This window comes from Pinus tabuliformis, chromosome 5_2 (genome assembly GCF_031772625.1).
Source record: "Pinus tabuliformis cultivar Carrire ecotype Pingquan chromosome 5_2, CPIR1, whole genome shotgun sequence".
In the NCBI taxonomy this organism is placed as follows: domain Eukaryota; kingdom Viridiplantae; phylum Streptophyta; class Pinopsida; order Pinales; family Pinaceae; genus Pinus; species Pinus tabuliformis.
Genome location: NC_142306.1, coordinates 481810094 through 481831289, shown reverse-complemented (window position 1 = coordinate 481831289; position 21196 = coordinate 481810094). Strand labels below are relative to the sequence as shown.

Genomic DNA, 21196 nt, shown 5'->3' with positions numbered 1-21196 from the left:
AGGTGGTTGTCTTGTTTCATGGTTAATTAAAAAGCAGTCATCAATCTCGTTATCCATATCAGAAGTAGAATATGTTGCGGCAACAACTTGTTGTACTCAAGTTCTTTGGATGAAGCAAACTTTGCAAGATCTTCAAGTCAAGTTCGATGAGCCTATTCCCATCTTTTGCGATAACACCAACGCCATCAGTATCTCCAAGAATCTTGTGATGCATTCCAAAACGAAGCACATTTTGATTAAATATCATTTCGTTAGAGAGTAGGTCACTGAAAGGAATATCAAGCTTGAATATGTTGGCACAAAGGAACAAATTGCTGACATCTTTACCAAACCATTACCTCGTGAAGCATTTGAGTATCTTCACCAAAAGATTGGGATTCTCCCAAGTTTTCATTAGACTCTTTCTCTTATCTACTCGAGTAGAAAGGGGGAGTGGAGGTGTGTACAAGTCTGCAGGATGGCTGTTTGTCAGGGGGAGTTACCCTTTGCCATTGATGACAAAGGGGGAGAAAAGGCAGTAAGAAGAGGTGTCATGATTGCAGGGGGAGTACTTGTGTTGCCATCAATGCCAAAGGGGGAGATTGTTGATCAGTGGTTGTCATTGATGTCAACCCAAGCAGCACCAGGGGCTACCCCGATCTTGCAAGGGCATTTTGACTTGACAACTCATATTATTTTGCATCAAATATCTTCTCGATGGATTCTACTCGTCGAGATGTTTTCGTTGATATATGGTACGCCTCCCAGTTCTTCACGGTTTGAGAGTTATTTGCGTTTGAAGTTAGTAACCCTAGTTAGTGGGCTAAAACCCTATGGGGTTGTGGCATGGCATTCATAATTGGTTGTGGTCATTGAATAGTCAATAATTAATAATTTTTTTCTACAAAAAACCCTTCAATGTTCACTTGTTCAGGACCCTCTCAACTCAAGACATTCATCTAAATAATGACCCTCATATCCTCCTCTAGTAGGGATTTTGTGGCTTCAAACAGGTCATTGTGGCATTTTCGCTATAATGTTTTTTCTGCGAAGCTTCAAAAGCTGAAATTAAAACCCATTTGAGCAGAAATCTTGATGAACTGCATGACCGAATTTCAAATCTTGGTTCACTATATTTTCGGAGATATGATTTGAGGAAGGTAGGGTTTTTGCAGGCTCCCGAATTCCATGTCAAACAGGTGACGTTGGGAAAATCGTCATAACTTTCTCTCTGAGCATTGGATTCAAATTTCGTAAATAGTCACAAAAAGAGGAGAAACTGTAGTTTGTTGTGTAGCGTTTTCAGGGCCGAAGGTCCCCACAGTGACATGTGGCACTTCGTATAAGTTTGCTCGACTGAACCAGTCTATAATCAGTTTATCGTGGGAGATTGGGCATAACTCTTTCTTTAAGAATCCAATCTTGATCAGACCTGTGGGGTTGGAAAGAGGACTCAGAGGGCTACCACAGGACGAAATTTCAGACTCTGGAGATTCGAAATTACATAGATACAACAGATTCAATATCGAGCTCCGAGAAGGCAAGAAAAAGCATGCATTCAACGAGCACTGTAGTAGGGACCACACATCAATAGTCAAGGGTAAGTCTCCTACAACAAGGTATGTCTGATTAGTGTTTACATTTGAAATATGAGTATCATCTTTGACATATGTTTTTGTAGGACAACGTAAGTACATACAGGGTCTCGGTTATATCTCTATGCCTCTATATGTCACAGTTAGTTTTGATACCACATTTCAGATGTCCTATTCTTGATACTACACATTTGATGTTACATATTCTTGATGCTACACCAAATCTGCTAAATCTATATGATGTTGTAAGTTCATGTAACTCGTCTTGTCATAGTTGATAGAATGGTCTCTGTTGTTGTACTTAGAACTTTGTCCATCACAAGTCTAGGGTCTGTCATCAGTTTTTATTGTATATATCTTTAGGTCAGTTTTGGATATAGTCTTGCATAGAGTCCAAGCCTATATCAAGAGTGGGAGTCTTTGTCTACTGCTGCAACAAGTCAATAACAAATGTGACAAGCACACTTTAGGTATGCATTGTAATTTTAATTTGTATTTATTCATTATTATGCACTTACATGTGTTTTGTAGGCAGAGGTAAGTTGAAGGGTATTTTGTTTTGTTTTGGGATTGGTTTTGCCGGGCAAATTTTGCATGCAGGTAGAAGAAGATTCAAGTACAACTTCAAGCAAGAATTCAAGAGCAGAAGTATCAAATCAAAGGAAGCATTGCAGCGGGACATCCTTTGAAGACATGACATCCATCTGTATATTGTGAAAAAGTGTCAAGGCCAAGAGTCATCATTGTAAAGTTGTAAAAGAGTCATTTGTAAAAGTGTCATTATTGGAAGTCATTATTGTGAAAGAGTCAATTTGCCTAGAGTCGAAAAGGCATTATTGGGAGGTATAGGAGTCTCTATTGGGATGATGTCATGGTTGGGTTGCAAGTCATAGTGTGATTGGGTGTTCGGTCAAAATCATTGTAAATCATATTGTATCGTGGATCGTTGTCCCTGGTACGGGAATCCACACTCTTGTCTCATTTCAGTCATTATAGGGTGGCAGGGAGGTGCTAGGCTGGTGCATGAAGTCGCCTACAGGTTGGAGCTTGTGAACACTTCAGGGTGGTAGGTTGGTCTAGGAAGTTGGGGCATCCATTTAGTGGACTACTAAAGAAACTAGGGCTTTGGGGCATCCTTCCAGTTGGAGCTAGAGGAGAATGCTTTTCTAGAATTCTAGGAAGTTGTTGCTTTCATTTCAGTTGGGGCTGAAGATTAAAGAATTTATTAGAAAAGTGTTCGGTGGTTTTTGACTTGGAGGGGGTTTTCCACCTAAATTCTTGTGTCTACTGTGTTCTTTTATTTACTGTTATTATTGCATAAACATTAATAATAATTGAAGATTAACTAATGCTCTGAAAAGATTTAAAAGTGCTAATTGCTATGGAATATTGGTTCACCCCACCTCTCAGTATTTCCAACAGAAGTAGCCATATGACGAAGTTTCGATATATGTATCAAGAAGGCCACTTTCCATGAAGAAAGGAATGATATGACGAACCAATAAGGAAAGTGATAGATTGCTAATGCCCTACAAGGAAGAAACTCGACTGAATTTCATGACATCAGGGAAGGAAATTGATCAAGTAGCTGAAGGACCCACGAAGAAGTTGCTGATGAAAAGGAGAGTCCCTAGTTAAGAGGGAGCTTTGACAAGTCCCTAATTGAGAGGGAGCTTGGGCAAGTTCCTGGTTAGAAGGAACTTGGGTACATTCCTTTACAAGAATGGGCATATCTTTCCTAGTCGAGAGGGAGGGATAGACACAACATCCTTGTCTTCACTTGGGAAGAAAGAATGGAGGATTGGGTAATCATTTGGCATCTAGTGCTCTTTGAGGTTGTGTAGGGCATCCAAGATAAGAGTAGGCAAGAGGACCGACATTATTTGAGGGCTGGGAACCCAAGATAAGAATAGTCCTAGAAGGTCATACTCAGTGAACACCCGGGTGGGTATGTACCTTGAGAGACAATGATGAAGGTGTCTATAGTCATTAGTATCGCCAACATTGTGCTCTGATCTAATGAGAGATAGAGTTGTTAGTCAAGGCCTTGCAGCGGAAACAATGTTGGTTACAATAATGCTATACAGATGGGTTACCAATCTGATTCTTCTTATGAGAAATTATTCAGATTGAGAATGGCCAAGTACCATAATGAAGACCTCCCTAGTTAAGAGGGAGTGTTGAAGAAAATGTAACCAAGTTCGGTCTTCATAATGACATGATCTTTGTAAATGATGAAATAAAAGAAATAAAATTATTTTTGTATGCCTTGCTGCATGGGTTTCATGAGCAAGAGGTTTATTTGCTAGTGGCTCCCATTGAGAGCCATAGGATGTATTATTGAGTCAAAGAGTCAATGTCATATGAAGAAGCTCTTCTTGAGCATGTAAAAAATATATTTGATTCATAAACATTGTCAAATAGTCCTCCAATGACAAGCACACGGTCCTTTTCTTATGTCGGCCTCTAAATGCACAAAGGAACGCATGTCGGCTCATATAATGAAGACACAACCATTCACTATTTCATGTCAGCTCATATAATGAAGACACAACAGTTCACTATCTCATGTCGGCCTATTGTGGAGATTAACCACTATAAATAGGCGTGTAAGATACACATTACAGGCAGGTGCAAAACTCGGATTCCTTTGTAATTTTCGGATGGGTACAATGGAGTATAGGATCTCGGATACCTGTGCAACTTTAGTGGTAATTACAGTGGGTAATTACTGTAACAATCTCTGAGATTTCGTGTTATGTTGCTCAGACCTATCTCCTTGCAGTCTCGGCATATCTATGATGATGAAGAGAACACAATCACTGTCTCGGCATACTAGACAGTCTCAACATATCTATGATGATGAAGATCTCGGTGCAGGGAGAAAACACAGTCATGATCTCGGTATATTTGTGATGAGGAGATCTCACAGTGACACACTCTGTCTCGACATACCTCTAAGATGCAGTCATGATCTCAACATAGATTCAATTATGATCTTGGTATAGATATAGTCATGATCCTGATGGAGATATAATTACAAGATGAAGATCTCAGTGAAGGTGTAGCTATGGTGCAACAATAATGATCTTGTTGTTATAATGAATATATCAGTGAAGGTACAATAATGATGACCTCGGTGAAGCAGTAGTGATGATGATGATCTCAGCAATGACAAAGAAGAGGATTGGTGTCTTGGTTTTGGAGTGGCCTAATATGTTGAGGGTCATGGTCTTGGTATTCGTCAATTGGAATCTCTATAAGAAGAATTTTGTGTGGGTTTTCCTCTCAAAGAGTGAGACGTTTTGACCCTGGCAGAAATGCAACATCTTGTGTTCTTGTCTCTTTTGTTTTGGTAACTATTTGATGAACTAAGAAGACACACTCTAATATTAAAGCGAATAATGTGCTAATAAGAAAAATTAAACGTACCCCACAAATAGTTATCATGTCAAGAAGAATCTTATTAACTTAATTTGCCCTAGATTCTTCAATACATACCAGCTGTGTTTCCCTATCAAAACGCTGAAACATGTTTCAGTTCATATGAAACATGTTTTACATGTGAAAAACACGTTTTGTATGAACTGAAACACACTTTGAATCAAAATGGAACTACGTGGGTTGGGACCTATATGGAGAGATTGGAGATGGAACAATTGGAAGCCTTTCTACAATGATTTGGTGAATAGACAACCTTGTAAGGAAGACCTACAAACTTGTTCCATCCTTGAACAAAAGGTGGGAGGTGAGGGATCTTGCAGCTTGTAGGCTAAGGAGGTGCCAGTCTATTTGGAAAGCTCAATCTTCCTTCATGAACAAAGTATTTGGGTGGCTTATGAACCATCGAGGAATGACTGTGAAGACTAGGCTTTGAAAAGTTATTATCAATGCTGATTGCTAGCTTTGTGATAGAGATGAAATGATTGAGCATGTCTGCTGCAGATGCCTGTCTTCCAAGACTTTTTGGGTATGGTTCAGGGTGAATTTACCTACTTTTTCACTGCTCTACTTTCTTAGAAAGACCCTTTACTTGGTGCCACTTGGACGATTAGTGACAACTGCAAATTTTTATGGCATGCAGTTCAGTTGTCAACCATTGGATTTCTTTAGTGATCTAGGTGTAAGGCTACTTTTCATGAGTAACCATCTCCTCTTAGCTTACAGGAATCGAGGCTTTTTAAGAAGGAAATGACTTTGCTTGTAAATGCCAAATTAATTTATTTTCCTAAAAGATGTTGAATTATGTTAACATGGGCAACTAGGGCCAAACTTCATGTGGGTCACCTTATTTATGGATATTGATATTTTTCCTAGATTCCTCTCGTCGAGAGGTGTAGGATTGATATAAAGATCATCTGATTCTGATAGGTATTTATGAAGATATGAATTTATTTTGATTATGGACAAATTGTCAAGGTCGGCCAACAACTTATGTAGGCTCAAAAGCCCAATAGTCATGTCTATTCAACCCCAACGTTTTGCATATAAATACAAGGAGCATTCTCCTCATTTGCACACTTGACTTCTCATCACACATCTCTCTCTCTCCTGCGCAGAAAGGCTCTCTCTCTCACACGTGTGGAAAAGAGGACGCAGATTTCTAGGGCTAAAGTTGCAGAAAGGAAATTTGACTAGCGTGGACTCCTCTTTGACTGCGAGTTTGGTGTGGCTGATTCTCCTTGGAAGGCCACAATTTTTGGCACCAGAATCAAGGTGATTTGACCTCTAGTTTGACAGATATTGACTGCCCTAGTTTAGGGCTGATCTAGTGTTTGCTGTTGCTGATATAAATCAGATTTTTGTACTATTTCTCTCTGCTGAATTATTGAAGATAAAAGAAGATTTGATCAAAGGGTTTCCCCATATTGGGGTTTGTCCTTGGCTAGCCGCCACATCTTGTGTCTCTTGTCTTGGCTTGTTTTCTGTTGATCGTTTAAATGTTCTATTTGCACTTTACTTAATGTACATGTGATTGCTAATATGCGGATAATAATAAGAAAAATAAGTAAACTGTTCTAAGCATAGAACATACCATAATTTAACATGGTTTCAGAACTGAGGAGAAGACAAAGCCCAAGCAAGAGCAAGAGCAAGAGCAATCACCAAAGAGAAGGTTGGCAAGGCTATTTAAAAAGAACTATGGGGTCCTCAACATACTTCCCTGCTGAAGACAAACTCTGTGAGAAGTCTGACTACCATAGATGGAAGATGTCTCTCGATCTAAAATTAGAAGAACAAGAAGTGCTGGACCATGTGAGAGGCGGAGTTGTTGAGCCTCCATCAAATGCATCCGCTGTTGCCAGGAACAAATGGACCAAGGGAGAAGTCAAAGCAAAGAAGATCATCCGAGACTCTATCGACAAGTGCTTGGTGGCCTATGTTTCTGAGCTGAACACTGTCAAGGAAATCTACGATAGACTAGTGAGTTTATTTAAAGTTAATGATGCAAATCAAGTCCTGTTTCTTAGAAATAAGCTGAAGGAAATTAAGAAGGGCAAATATGAAAATATGCAAGCATATTTATAAGGATCACTGAGATCAAGAACGATCTCCTATCGATTGGGGAACTAATTCCTGACAGGGAAATGGCACTCACAACTCTTGGAGGACTACCGTCTAAATGGTATATATTCAGGACTACTCTCCTCAACAATAATGTAATTCCTGGATTTGAGGAATTAATGGCAAGATGCATTCAAGAAGAAGCAAGGATGGAAGAACAGGAAATGCCCACACTTAAAGGTCATCCCACTGCCTTTTCTTCTCATGCTAAAAGAAGAAACAATTCCGAGGCTAAATCCAAAGGAAAGGCTGGACCAAAGGGTGGAAGAAAAGGACGATGTTACCATTGCAATAAACTAGGTCATTATGCAAGGGAGTGTCCTGATAAAAGGAACTCACACTGGGATGATGATCAAAATCCCTCTCAAGGCAATCAAAGAAATGGTAGGTCAAATGGCTGAGGTAAAAGGAGTGCTGGAAATCAAGGAAGAGGACAACCATTCAAGAAGGCAAGAAATTCCAGGTATGAATCTAACACTGTTGACAATAAGCAAGATGAATATTATCTACCAACTGCTCTATCTATCTCTGCTCCCCCAAACTCGCTGGGAAATTGGCTTATTGATAGTGGTGCCTCAAGGCACTTCACTGGTTACAAAGAAGCTCTCTATGATCTCGTAGAGAAAGAAACTAACCTGGAAATTGTCCTTGGAGGCAATTTAAAATATCCTGTGAAAGGCATAGGAAATGTTGCTCTTCAGTAATACCATCCACTTGCAAGATGTATTATATGTACCTGATCTCAAAAAGAACCTGGTGTCCATTTCAACAATGGAAGACAAAGGCTACAAGGTGGCTTTCAACGATGGCAAGGTATGTGTATGGAAAAAGAACTTTAAAGATGCTTTTACTCTTGGGTTTCGAGTTGATTCATTATATCAGGTCGGAGGAAGTCCATTGGGTGTCATGTCTTGTGACACATCTCTTCAGTCCAAATTATGGCATCGGAGGTTTGCTCACCTTCATTATAAAGCTCTACCTGATGTAAGAAAAATGGTGACCAGGATGCCCGAGTTCATACTAGAGCAAGAAGGTGTATGTCCAGGATGTGCCAAAGGAAAGCTAAAAATGGGACCATTCCCCTCAAGCCAAAGCAAGACCTCCGATATATTGCAGTTGGTTCACTCAGACATATCCGGTATGATGCTTGTAAACTCCTTGGGAGGATATTTATATTACCTCACCTTTACAGATGATTATTCTCGCAAGACTTGGATATATTTCTTGAAAAGGAAGGATGAAGTGTTCTCTTGGTTTAGACACTTCAAAGCCTTGATCGAGAATCAAACCGAAAAGAAGATCAAGATCCTAAGGACTGATAATGGGACTGAATATGAATCCAATGAGTTACATGACTTTCGCTAAGAGGCTGGCATTAAGAGGGAGACTACTATACCATATACTCTTGAGCAGAATGGTGTCGCAGAAAGGAAGAACCGTACGATTGTGGAAGCTGTCCGTGCTATGCTCCATGATCAAAGACTTTCGAAGTTCCTATGGGCTGAAGCTGCAAACACTGCCATATATGTACAAAACCGATGCCCTCATCAAGCATTGGGTTCCAAAACTCTTGAAGAAATGTTCACTGGTAAGAAACCTGACGTATCGCATTTTAGAATTTTTGGAAGCCTTGTATATTTTCATGTGCCGAAAGAGAAAAGGAATAAATTGGGTGCATCTGGAAAGAAAGGAATCTTTGTGGGATATAGTGAAAATACTAAGGGATATAGAATTTATGTAGCTGGTCAAAGGGAAGTCTAGATTAGTCATGATGTCACCTTTGATGAAGACATGACCCTTAGCAAGGTGGACAATCTTCTTACCTTAAGGAGCTCTCAAGAAGCTGACACAAGGGAACTGAAAGAAAAAAAAGATGTGACAATGCCCGATGTGGAAGAACCCTTGGATCCTATTGATCCTCCACCGCCTGAGCCTTCCTCTTCAAGGAAGAGGCCTTCATGGCTTAGGGCGATGTTTGATGATGCTGAAGGGCACACTGCTCCCCGAGGAACCTTCCGTGAAAGTAAGAAGCCGAACAAGTATTAGGGATACCTGACCATCATGAGCACGATCATCCAAAATGAGCCTTCATCATTCACAGATGCTGTCAAGCATAAAGTATGGAAGGATGCTATGACCGAAGAATATGAATCTATTATGAAGAACGATGTCTGGGATATGGTCCCCAAACCCAGGACAAGGCAGTTGTCACTTCAAAATGGCTTTACAAGATAAAGCTTGCAGCTGATGGAAGTACGGAAAAGTACAAGGTTCATTTTGTCGCTCGTGGTTTCTCCCAAAGGGAAGGTATAGACTATGACGAGATATTTGCACCTGTTTCCCGATATACCACCATCCGCTCAATCATAGCCCTTGCTGCTTCGCAAGGATGGAACCTACATCAGATGGATGCCAAGACTGCATTCTTACATGGTTCGATCAAAGAGAAGGTCTATGTGGAGCAACCCGAAGGATTTGAGATTTATGATCGAGAATCTCATGTGTGCAGGTTGAAGAAGGCCCTCTGTGGGTTAAAGCAAGCACCCCGAGCATGGTATGAGAGGATTGATAGCTACTTGATGAAGCTGGGATTCACTAGGAGTGAAGCCGACCCTAACCTTTACTTTAAGGTTATAGATGACAAGCCTCTCATACTGGTGCTTTATGTTGACGACCTCTTTCTAACAAGTGTAGACCCTCTCATTCACAAATGTAAGAGGGAACTGGCTTTTGAATTCGAGATGAAAGATCTAGGACTCATGCACTATTTCCTAGGACTCGAAGTCTGGCAGAAACCAGGGGAGATTTTCCTATCTCAAGGAAAGTATGTGGTGAAGATACTAGAAAGATTCGGCATGGTGGACTGCAAGCCCGTAACTACCCTGATGGAGCTTAACTTTAAGAAGTTAAGCGGTAGTGTTGCTGGACCTATTTTACGAAATGCTACCGAGTATCGACAGCTCATCGGAGCATTAATGTTCTTGGTGAACTCCCGTCTGGATATATGCTTTGTAGTCAACACTTTGAGTCAACATATGGTTGAGCCTCGTCACTCACATTGGATTGGTGCCAAGAATCTACTGAGATATCTTCGTGGCACAATCACTCATGGATTAAGATACACTGCCAGAAATGTGAGACTACTTGGGTATATTGATGCTGATTGGGCAGGCAATGTGGAGGACCGAAAGAGCACCTCCGGGTGCTGTTTCTCCTTGGGATTTGCCTCGATATCCTAGATGAGTAGGAAGCAGAAGTCGGTGGCTTTGAGCACTACCAAGGCAGAATACATTGCTGCTAGCATGGCCTCCTGTGAGGCAGTCTGGTTGTGAAAGCTCTTCAGTGAGCTGTTTGGATTTACATTGGATACCATTGTGATTCTATGTGACAACCAGAGCAAGATCCGTTTATCAGAAAATCTCGTATTTCATGATCGCTCCAAGCATATCGATATCAAGTACCATTATATTCGAGATATGGTGCAGCAAGGAGCAATAAGGCTCCAACATATCGGTACAAATGAGCAGGTTGCCGACATTCTAACAAAGCCCCTAGGAAAGGTCAAATTCTTGACTTTCCGGGGACAACTTGGTGTCGTTTAGAGACCCTTTGATGAGGGTCAAGTATGATGAACTGAGCTCTGGGAGCTCCAAGGGGGCGCGGGGTACTTCTTGGAGTGACATATGACCACAGGGTGACTCCTGTTGGTGCACTTTGTATAGGGTAAAAGGTTCAACCTTCCCCTGTGACACCCCGTGGTGACTATGGAACAGGATGATTAGTTCTCCTATGGGCCAGGATGATTCGTTCTCCGTGGCGACTATGGAACAGGATGATTAGCTCTCCTATGGGCCAGGATGATTCGTTCTCCATGGCGATTGTGGAACAGGATGATTCGTTCTCCTGTAGGCCAGGATGATTAGTTCTTCATGGCATCCACTGGACAGGATGATTCGTTCTCTTGTGGACAGGATGGTTAGTTCTCCTATCGAGGCATCCTACGCATGCAGTCTGGGACTCATGGGAAGTACCTCTCATCTGATCAATGAGTAGGGAAATGAGGATAGGGACCATAGTAGTTCTATCGATGGATGCATCGTTGTATCTACCGTACTTGCTATGCTAGGATAACCTTCATTGATCTGTGATCAATGATACTGGTCTAGGACCAGTGAGAGTGATACACACTCTGAGACCGACTTCGGGTCAGTGGAGGATGGTATGATACATCCTCGATCATTTCTTCTTCTTCATAATTCGAGCAAAGCAGAGCAGAACAGAGCAGAGCAGAACAAAGCAGAGCAGAGCAAAGAAGAGCAAGTAGGGTCAAGCCATACAAGACAGTGCATTTGATGGATGGATAGCAGTGACGGTCCGACAGATTGCAGATGAACTTCTCCCTAGTTGAGAGGGAGTGTTAAAATTGGCAACCAGGGCCAAACTTCATGTGGGTCACCTTATTTATGGATACTGATATTTTTCCTAGATTCCTCTCGTCGAGAGGTGTAGGATTGATCTAAAGATCATCCGATTCGGACAAGTATTTATGAAGATATGAATTTATTTTGATTATGGACAAATTGTCAAGGTCGGCCAACAATTTATGTAGGCTCAAAATCCCAACAGTCATGTCTATTCAACCCCAACATTTTGCATATAAATACAAGGAGCATTCTCCTCATTTGCACACTTCACTTCTCATCACACATCTCTCTCTCTCCTGCGCAGAAAAAGAGTCTCTTCTCTCTCCTGCGCAGAAAGGCTCTCTCTCTCACACGTGTGGAAAAGAGGATGCAGATTTCTAGGGCTGAAGCTGCAGAAAGGAACTTTGACCAGCATTGACTAGCGTGGACTCCTCTTTGACTGCGAGTTTGGTGTGGCTTATTCTCCTTGGAAGTCCACAAATTTTGGCACCGGAATCAAGGTGATCTGACCTCCGGTTTGACAGATATTGACTGCCCTAGTTTAGGGCTGATCTAGGGTTTGCTGCTGCTGATATAAATCAGATTTTTGTACTATTTCTCTCTGCTGAATTATTGAAGATAAAAGAAGATTTGATCAAAGGGTTTTCCCATATTGGGGTTTGTCCCTGGCTAGCTGCCACATCTTGTGTCTCTTGTCATGGCTTGTTTTTTGTTGATCGTTTAAATGCTCTATCTGCACTTTACTTAATGTACACATGATTGCTAATCTGTGGATAATAATAAGAAAAACAAGTAAACTGCTCTAAGCATAGAACATAGCATAATTTAACGAATTCCTACCTATTGGGGAACATGTTCATATGTTAGTATTCTTGGCTTTTTTAGGAAGGGAATTTACTTGTAATCTTGCTGTTCAATTGATGTAATTTTTTGTTCCATGATGTAATTCCTTTTCCCAGAAGTAATCTATAATGTATTTCTTGAAAAAAAATAGAAAATCATCTTGCATCATTTTCACATTTCCTTTTTTTTTTTTTAATCTCTTTGATCAACAATTTGAGTACTAATATCTTACCATTTTCTGGCTACATTCTCCTTATGGTTGCATTCACCAAACATAAAGGCATTTGAAGGTGAATTGGTGATTTCCCTAAGTCCACTGGGATTAATAGGATTTGATTAGTTGGGTCTTGTCATTTAGTGCAATTCTCAAAACCATGTTATTATTTGAGCATCGAATAAGTATTGATATGTGCTAAAGCCAAGTCTTACTAACTCAAAATGAAAATAAAATTCCCTAAGATGTGCTATAACATTCGGTGTATATCAATAAAGGACCAAATCTATTGATCGTGAAAGATTTAGTGAGATAGAGCAAACAAGTTTGCACAGTTTATGAGCCAAGGGAAATGTTTTACCAGACAAGAAATGTCAGGATGCTTTGCTAAGGAGAAGTTGGCAGGCTGGAATATTCATTTTTTGCTTTTTCTTATTAGTGCACACTTGTTTTGGAGTGTTGTCGTTCAGTTAGATGTTTCTGTTGGAAGGGAGATGTTGTGATATGGTTAGAAATTTCAGTTCAAGTGTTGTTGTCACATGTGTAAGAGATTTCTATGACTGTTTTTATGCAATTATATATTTTGATTTGTTTTTTTTTTGTTGGTGGGAAGCCACTCATGCTGCAAATAACTCATTTAATACTTGCATGTTGAGCAGTTGCAACCATTTCCAGAAAATCTAGTTGTTGCAGAAGAAACTTATCGACTTCAGATTTTGGAATTGGAACAAAGTTTAAAAAATGTTAGCAATGAAAGGGACAAAGCAGTGCGTAACTTGGCTAGACTTAAGCAGCATCTTTTGGAGAAGGTATAAACTGGAACATACTCCCAAAGGTGCATCGGCGCCTTTTAATTTCTTAATTAAAGTATGTTTGAGCTGGAAATAAGTAGGACATGGACTTTCTTTCTGTGCTTGTAAGTTTCCAGTAGTTACTGTGTCCACCGTATACCCGAGTAGAATGGGCAGAGTTTCTTACTGATAGTGTAAACTCTGAAGTGCATCAGTTAAAGTACACACAGAGTGTGCTGCAAGTGTTTTTACACCAAAGATTGTAGTAATTGTATGTGAGATTTAATAGTAAGGCATCATGACATTGTCTCCTAAAGATTCCAGGCAATAAGGATGAATCAGGAATGCTTGTAACTTCAATGTGATTTTTAAAATTTTAGCCATTAAATTTGTTATTCTAGGAAGTTGTGTATAAGTTGGTTTAATAAAATATGCCTTCTCTGTTATTTTGTTTTATAATCTATAAGATATGACTTTGAGATGCAACTGAACTGCTTATTGCCAATACTCTCAGGAGTGTGAAGATTCAGAGAAAATGGATCATGATAGTGCACGCATAACAGAACTTCAAGCACAACTAGATGCTAGAAATGACCGTGTCCTGCAGTTGGAGAAGTTTCTTGCACATGCAATAGCAAATCAAGAAGAAATTAAGAAAAGTAACATTGATGAACTGCAGAAGGCAAATGAAGTGATTTCTGATCTGAGGCAAAAGCTTGCAGGTTGTGTCAGTGCGCTTGAGTCGAAAAATGTTGAGCTTCAGAATCTTCAGACTGTTCTTGGGCAATACTATGCTGAGAGTGAAGCAAAGGTTGACTCGTAATCTAATGTTCTGTTTTTACTGCAATTCATCCAGAACAATGACAGGTACTTTGGTAAGCATGATGAGATAACATTTGTATGACATGCCTTGCAGGATCGTGTCTTTGGCGAGTTAGGTTCTGCAAGGGAAGAAATCATTAAACTTTCTGAAGGTTTAAAGGTAAGAAATGCTTAAAGTGAGTTCTATTTATCATCTGTGGATTGTCCTTTTATTGTGAATTTACGAGAGTTGCTGAATATCTGAGATACTAAAGTAATTGGTCCACCACCAATGTAAGAAGCTCAATACTTTTTACTTAACATTCCTCTAATTTAACTTCATTGGAGAAGCAACCCATTTTGGTACAAGGGTTACTCCCTGGGGATTTAGTTTGCCAGTGGAAATAACCATTCGTTGTTGTGGTTTGCTTAATGCCAACCGGACACAATGTCAGTCATTCAGAGATAGATATGTTGGAATATTGCTTAAGTTCTTGTGTGAACATATATATTTTTTCCTAAAGTTTCATAATCTCAGCATTAATATTCATGTTCGGCATGTTTCTGAAACATTAAATTGGGGTGTGTCAGAAGGGATAGAATCTGTTACAAGTTTTAGTGCAGGTATCCTGTGATTGTGCGGTCACATTTGCAAGAATTAAGAATAGGAAGTAGTTATACAAAGCTTATATTTCTTGGAGACAATTAGTTTTAGTAGTTTACAAATACCTGCAATTGAGGTCCTTGGAAAAGGCAGGTGGTAAAGAGATGGAATAAACTAACTTGGCTGTTACCTTCTGACCATTGCCTCATTCATCATTTGAGTAAAACACATTACTACTCTTATCATAATGGTGCGCCTGTAAGTATCATTTAACTTCTAAGTTGTTGATTCTCAATCATCTTTCATTCTTAGTTGTTTTTTTTTTTTTCTCTTTGCTTGTCACATTAAATCTGTTTCATGTTGGGACCTATGCCAACTATTCCCTTTCCAATCTCTGATTTCCTGTGAAATAAGGTTCACAACTTCCCATTTAAGCTTACTATGACAGAGCATTGATTTGGTGGCCATTAGGCTACAACTGCCAAAAAAAAGCCCAAGACATTTGTTGCACTTGACAGAGTGGCCAATTGCAGTGTTAGTGGGAAACATATGTTACTAAGATTGTGGGTGCAGGTGTTGGTTGGGGTTTGGAAACATAGGTTTCATCTGGTTCAGGCATGCACGAAACACACTCTTAGCCATATATATTTTATTGTTCAAATATATATTATTATAAACTATAATCTGTAAATATAATATGTGTATCTATGTTACTCCAATTTTGAGATGAATTACAAAGGTTTGGGGGAGTATAGTCTTCAGATATCAAGGAATGTGTTATGGTTCAAACTAGAGAGAGTACTCACATAAGAAGATTGATGGATGTACCATGGACATGTCACCCCCTTTAGAGGTAGAAACCACTTAATAGCGTCTTTGGTTAACCCCTTTATTGAGCTTGGAGACACCTGTACATGCTAAAGTCCACTATGGAAGGGCATGCCACTATGAAGTGTCGACTTGATTCCATGGTTTGTAAGCTCTTTTACTCGATTACTCTAATGATTTGTTGTACAGGAGGGCGAGGGGACGCATTGGATCTTAGACATGATTGCAGGTGGATCACGATTTGGGGTGTGGTCTCGGCGCTCGCTATATGGGGTCCAAGCCCTCCAGAGGGTCATATTGGCACTTGTAGGGTGAGTGTTGAGAGCCATGAGCCTCCGATCTAGCAGAGAGAAAATTGTCACTACATGGATCCCTCAACACCATTCATTGATTGCTCATGTTCCACCTGTTGGATGAGGATGATGCATCTGGACCACCATGCCCAACTGGCTTTACACGTGCACCACACACTTGGCAGATGTTCCAGGGCCCAAATGAGGATATGTTTCACCATTGGAGACAGAGGGAGGGCTTATGTCATCATTCTAGCCCTTATAGATGGTATACAAGCATTATTGATCCACTTGGAAACCCATGAGGATGTCATTGTGCCCCCACATTAACTTGGGGACACCACATTTGATTTGCTTAGATATCAAGGGGCCACTCCCTTGATCACTATGTTTGGAGCCTATACTCTCACCTTGGTACACTTTGGACTCCACTAGGCCTCTTCAATGGCCTGACGACTAATTGTATATACTATTTTGCCGTCTTGAGAGGCTTATCTTTGTATTATGGAGCTATATTGGTGGGCTTGTCAGAAAGTTTTGTTATTCTTGCATATTATTTTATTATCAAGGGGCATTATTAGGCCAATAGGCTATTCAAACCAATGTTGCGAAAATCATTATCGGGATTAAATCGGCGAGGGGAAAAAATTGGAAAAATCTGGAAATAATCGGGAAAAAATCGTAAAATACAAAAATATTCATTTTTTTTCAAAATTTTTAATACCTAAAGCATCTACAACATAAAATAAATACATTGACACATAAATATGATAAAAGAACTAATATATAAGATGTGTAATATCATTTCTAGTGCTACATCACACATAACAGTGAATCCTGTCCTGAATAGTAAGTCCTGACTCCTGAGTCCCAACTCAGCCTCAAAATGTCAAAAAAAAATATAATAATGTATCTCATATCATGAGTCATAATGTCATATACAATGAAATGAACCAAATAACTAATACTACTGATTTCCTCTGCCCCTCTTGTGAGAAAATGCAATAGCTTTCCCTTTCCCTCTAGATGTAGATGCTGGTGGAGTTGGTAGTGGACTCTGTTGTCCTCTAGAAGCTGAAGAAGTAGGAGCTAGAGGAGGTAGACCACGTCTTCTACTGGTGGCAGGGATAGCCTGGGTAGGTGGTGTCACCTCCTCCTCCTGTTGCTCCTCCTCCTCCTCCTCTACGCCTTCCACTACCTCCTGCTCTAACCAATCATTGGTAGACTCCATCAGAGGCCTCTCGGCTTCAACCCTCCATGCAACATTGGTGTCAATCCCATCCAATGAGATGGCATCCATATCAGGTATCCTCTCAAGTTGCCCCACCCACAATCGAAGATTGTAGTAGACGTAGACCATGTCATTAAGTTGTTGGGACTCCAACCTGTACAAAGATCATAAAATAATAATCATAAAAAAATTATTATTTAATGAATTCAAAAAATTAATTGGAAATTTGGAATATTTTAAGTTTTAAGTTTGACTTGTTGCGTATTTTTTCAAATACACTCCAGTTGCACTCGCATCTTGAGGAGCTACATGTTTGGCTGAGGATTTGAATGGCAAGCTTTTGCAGATGGGGTACTCTGGCACCATAGCGAGTCCACCATGCATCTACAACAAAATTACAAATAAGATAAACATAAGAAAAAAAGTGAAATTTGAAAGTTGAAGCAAAGAATGAAGTTATGAACTTGAAGAGACAATGAAATTTGAAACAAACTAAAAAATACCTGGCATTTGAGTCTTCCTGTCAACCACAACCATCTCAAAGCTAAATGTGCCACCTGCCATCCTATATATCTCCATTACTTTGGATATTTTTGCACATTCTGCTGGAGATCGCACCATCCTCTGAACACAAGGTAAGAATCCATCCATGATGTCAGCATCAAATAGAAACCCACATGGGTAAGAAAATGTGGGGTTCTAGTAGATCCCTACAACATGAATGGGACGATGAATGTGTTGTTCCATCGTTCATCAATCACTTCCCATAGGAGGAGTTGTTTCTAAAACCCTTCATCTCCCTTATCATCATAGTAGGCTCGAATGGATTCTTTGGCCCTTGTCCATGGCCTCATACAAATAGCCCATTGCGAGCTTCTCACCATCAACTAATCGAAGAACCTTTACCAAATGTTCAGTAACGGTGCACACCTCTTGCACTCCCGCCCAAAAGTCTTCCTTGTATGAAAATAATTTGCATATGGCCTTTCCTTCTAGTTTGCGGCTAAATGTTAAAGCGCGCCACTCCTCTGAAAGAAACATTCTCTTCACATCCCACATAGAATTCAAAAGGGATTGAAGAGATATGAAACTGGTGGCAAACCCTGTAATGGGAAGGCACACCAACTCCTTGTTGTTGGTGAATTTTCTCATCAAGCTAAGCACAAATGCATGATTATATATAAATTTTGTAGTGCTTTTTGATGAGTCAACAATATTTTTGACAAAGGAAATTTTTCCTATGTCCTCCGACATCAAATCAATACAATGTGCAGCACAAGGTGTCTAAAATAAAGTAGGATGCCTCTCCATAAGCATCCTGCCAGTAGCAACATAATTTGCAGCATTGTCTGTTATGACTTGAACAACATGTTCTGCACGCACCTCCAAAATAAACAATATGTGAAGATGCATCAACAGATTTCATAAACATTGTCCTCTTGGGACAACTAACCAAGAAGTTTATAAGGGTTCTTCCCTTTTGGTCGGTCCAACCATCTGACATCACAATGCACGCTGTTCGTGCCCATGATGCGCTAAACTCCTTCAATCTTTTGGTGTAGTCAACCTTTTCATCTTGAAGAATGCGGCCTCTAAAGTCATCATAAGAAGGGATTTTGTACCCTGAGCCAACAACTACAATAGCATCAACAACAAGATGGAAAAATGGATTATTCCTTGCAACGCTGAAAGGAATATCATTCCAAAGGAGAAACTTGCCCAACAACCTGTCAACTTGTTCTTTTTCATTTTTTTTAAGCATTGAAGTGATAGATGGTTGTGAACCAGGCATGGTTCTAGGAACAAAAAATGATGAGGCAGCTACAGGGTTGGTTGTAGACATTGATGCTGAAGTAAAACCAGTGTCATTTCCATATTCACCTCCTAACACCCTCCCTGCTAGTTGCTTCTTCAGATCTGCTGTTGCCACTTTCTCTTGCTCTAATTTTTCCAATGATCTCATGGCTCTTCGGATGATTTCCACATTTGTATTGTTGCAAGGCCCTACATCATGTCCAGGGATTTGTGCAAGGTGATACTTCAATCTATAAACTCCCCTTGACATATGTTGCCCACACAACTTGCAAGACAAGTTCAATTTATCAAACCCTCCATCAGGTTCACCAAATTCCCACAAAGGGGCCAATTTCCTTAGCATGTTTGTAACTTGGTTGAACTCTTGAGTTTTAATGTAAGATGAAGTTTGAAGTTGAACCTATGGCATAATAAGAATTGCAGTTACAAAAATTAAAAAAAAATTACATACATGTAACATGACACAACACATTGAATTTTTGACAAACAAACAAAAAAAACTTCAACTCAATCCAAAATGAACTTTCTCCACTCTATGCAACAAAAATGTAAAAAAAACATCATCAAATCCACTCAAAAATCATTGATAATCAATGGGTTATAGAAACCCAAGCAAAAACAAGAAAAAAACCAAAACAAAATGGCCAAATTTGGTGTCCATACCTGGAAACCACGGTTTGCCGAAGAAATTTGATCCAAAGACGAAGTTCTCTTGCTTGGGATACTAAAATCTCCAGGCTTGCTCCTCCTTTGCCCTAGTAGATGCCTTCCAAGCTTCCTCTCCTCCGTAGCGCTCAAACCACGCCGCTGTTTGTTCAAAATGACAAAAAAAATTCATTTTTTCCCTTATAAAATGCACTGTCCGGGAGCTTGACGATTATTTCCCATCGAATCGTGATAATTTCGAAAAAACCACGTTTTTTTTAGCGATTTTTTTGAAAAAAAAGTTCGTAAGAATTGGGCGATTTTATCAGCGAAATGAAAAAGTCGCGATTTTTTGATGTTATCTCGATTATATCGCGATTTTCGCAACACTGATTCAAACCCCCTTATGGATTGTGTAAATAGATGAGATGCTTATTCATTTCTCTCGTCATCACTTGGATTTGGATCATTTGTATCTCTTGATATTTTCGCTAGACCTTTTGATGAATGAATTGGAGAACTAATGCATTTCGATGTTTGGACGATCTTAAATTTTTCTCTTGGAGCTTCACATTCTCTTGTACTTGATGATTGGAATAATTTGGCTATACATTGTGAGTCCTCTTTTCATGCTTATTTTGTAATTTTGTCAGATAAAATGATCTATGGAATATTTCCGTTCATGAAGTTAGTGTAGCTGTTCTTGGGCTTATGTGAAGTTGCTTAAGTTGTCTATATGAGGGATTTTTCATATTGATTATCAAAATGTATGGTGGATTATTGTCCTAGAGATACATGATTGGTCACGCATTATCTTGATAAGTCATCATTTGCAAAGAGTTAGAAGTATACTTTTCCCTTGTAACCTAGTTGTTGCTAGTGTCATGCAAAGTTGTTGGGGAACTCCTTGTTTGGAATTAAGCATCTTTAATCATTGTTTCCATTAGACTCCATTCTCCCAATAGGGTAGGCACTGGTCTAGTCCAAAGGTGATCACAAAACAAAACTCAAACAAATATTTTTCTTGCCTTTCCCCTCTTTCTATGCCTAACCCTAGTAGGTCACCTAGGGCATCAAGCAAAATTCTTTGTAGCCATCCAAAACCCTTGAATTTTGGCCCACTACTGCGTTAGGGTTTTCTCGAGGGGTCCTCCAAGTTTGAGGCAAATCTGACGGTGGAATCCCGAGATATAGCAAGCCCTAACCACAAGACCATCTCTTTCCCTAGGTCGATTTGGGGTGTCCTCACTTGGGTCATTGCATTTGTATTTCAAAAGAAAATCTGTCCATTGATCCTATTCTCCTCTCTAAATAGGTCAAGCCCGTCTAGTGTTGATCAACTCCATATCCTTAATCTGGCGTGGGGCCTCTTTAGCTCTTTGTGGTCCAACAAATTTATAACTCAAATGCCACAAGGGTTGCATAGAAGCCATTTCTACACAAGGATTCTTAGATCTAGAAAACTTCTTGTCAAGGGATATTCCCCAAACCTAGGCTTAAGTATCCTCTTATCCCCTCCTAAAGAGTTCGTCACCTTGCTTCTTAAGTAAGTAAGCCCTATAATTGAG

The 21196-nt window shown here is 39.8% G+C and overlaps 1 protein-coding gene across 8 annotated transcripts in view; it reads left to right on the top strand.

Annotated features, from left to right (window-relative positions):
- Positions 1-21196, top strand: part of LOC149159758 (golgin candidate 3-like) — a 376835-nt gene that overhangs the window by 219875 nt on the left and 135764 nt on the right. For 6 of the 8 annotated variants that reach the window (XM_089436562.1, XM_089436560.1, XM_089436563.1 and 3 more), the window contains 3 exons: positions 13277-13429; positions 13926-14222; positions 14328-14393. In XM_089436562.1, coding sequence (XP_089292688.1) covers positions 13277-13429; positions 13926-14222; positions 14328-14393 — 516 coding nt within the window. The remainder of the gene's footprint in view (positions 1-13276; positions 13430-13925; positions 14223-14327; positions 14394-21196) is intronic. The other 2 variants (XM_089436564.1, XM_089436559.1) reach the window with 1 other exon arrangement.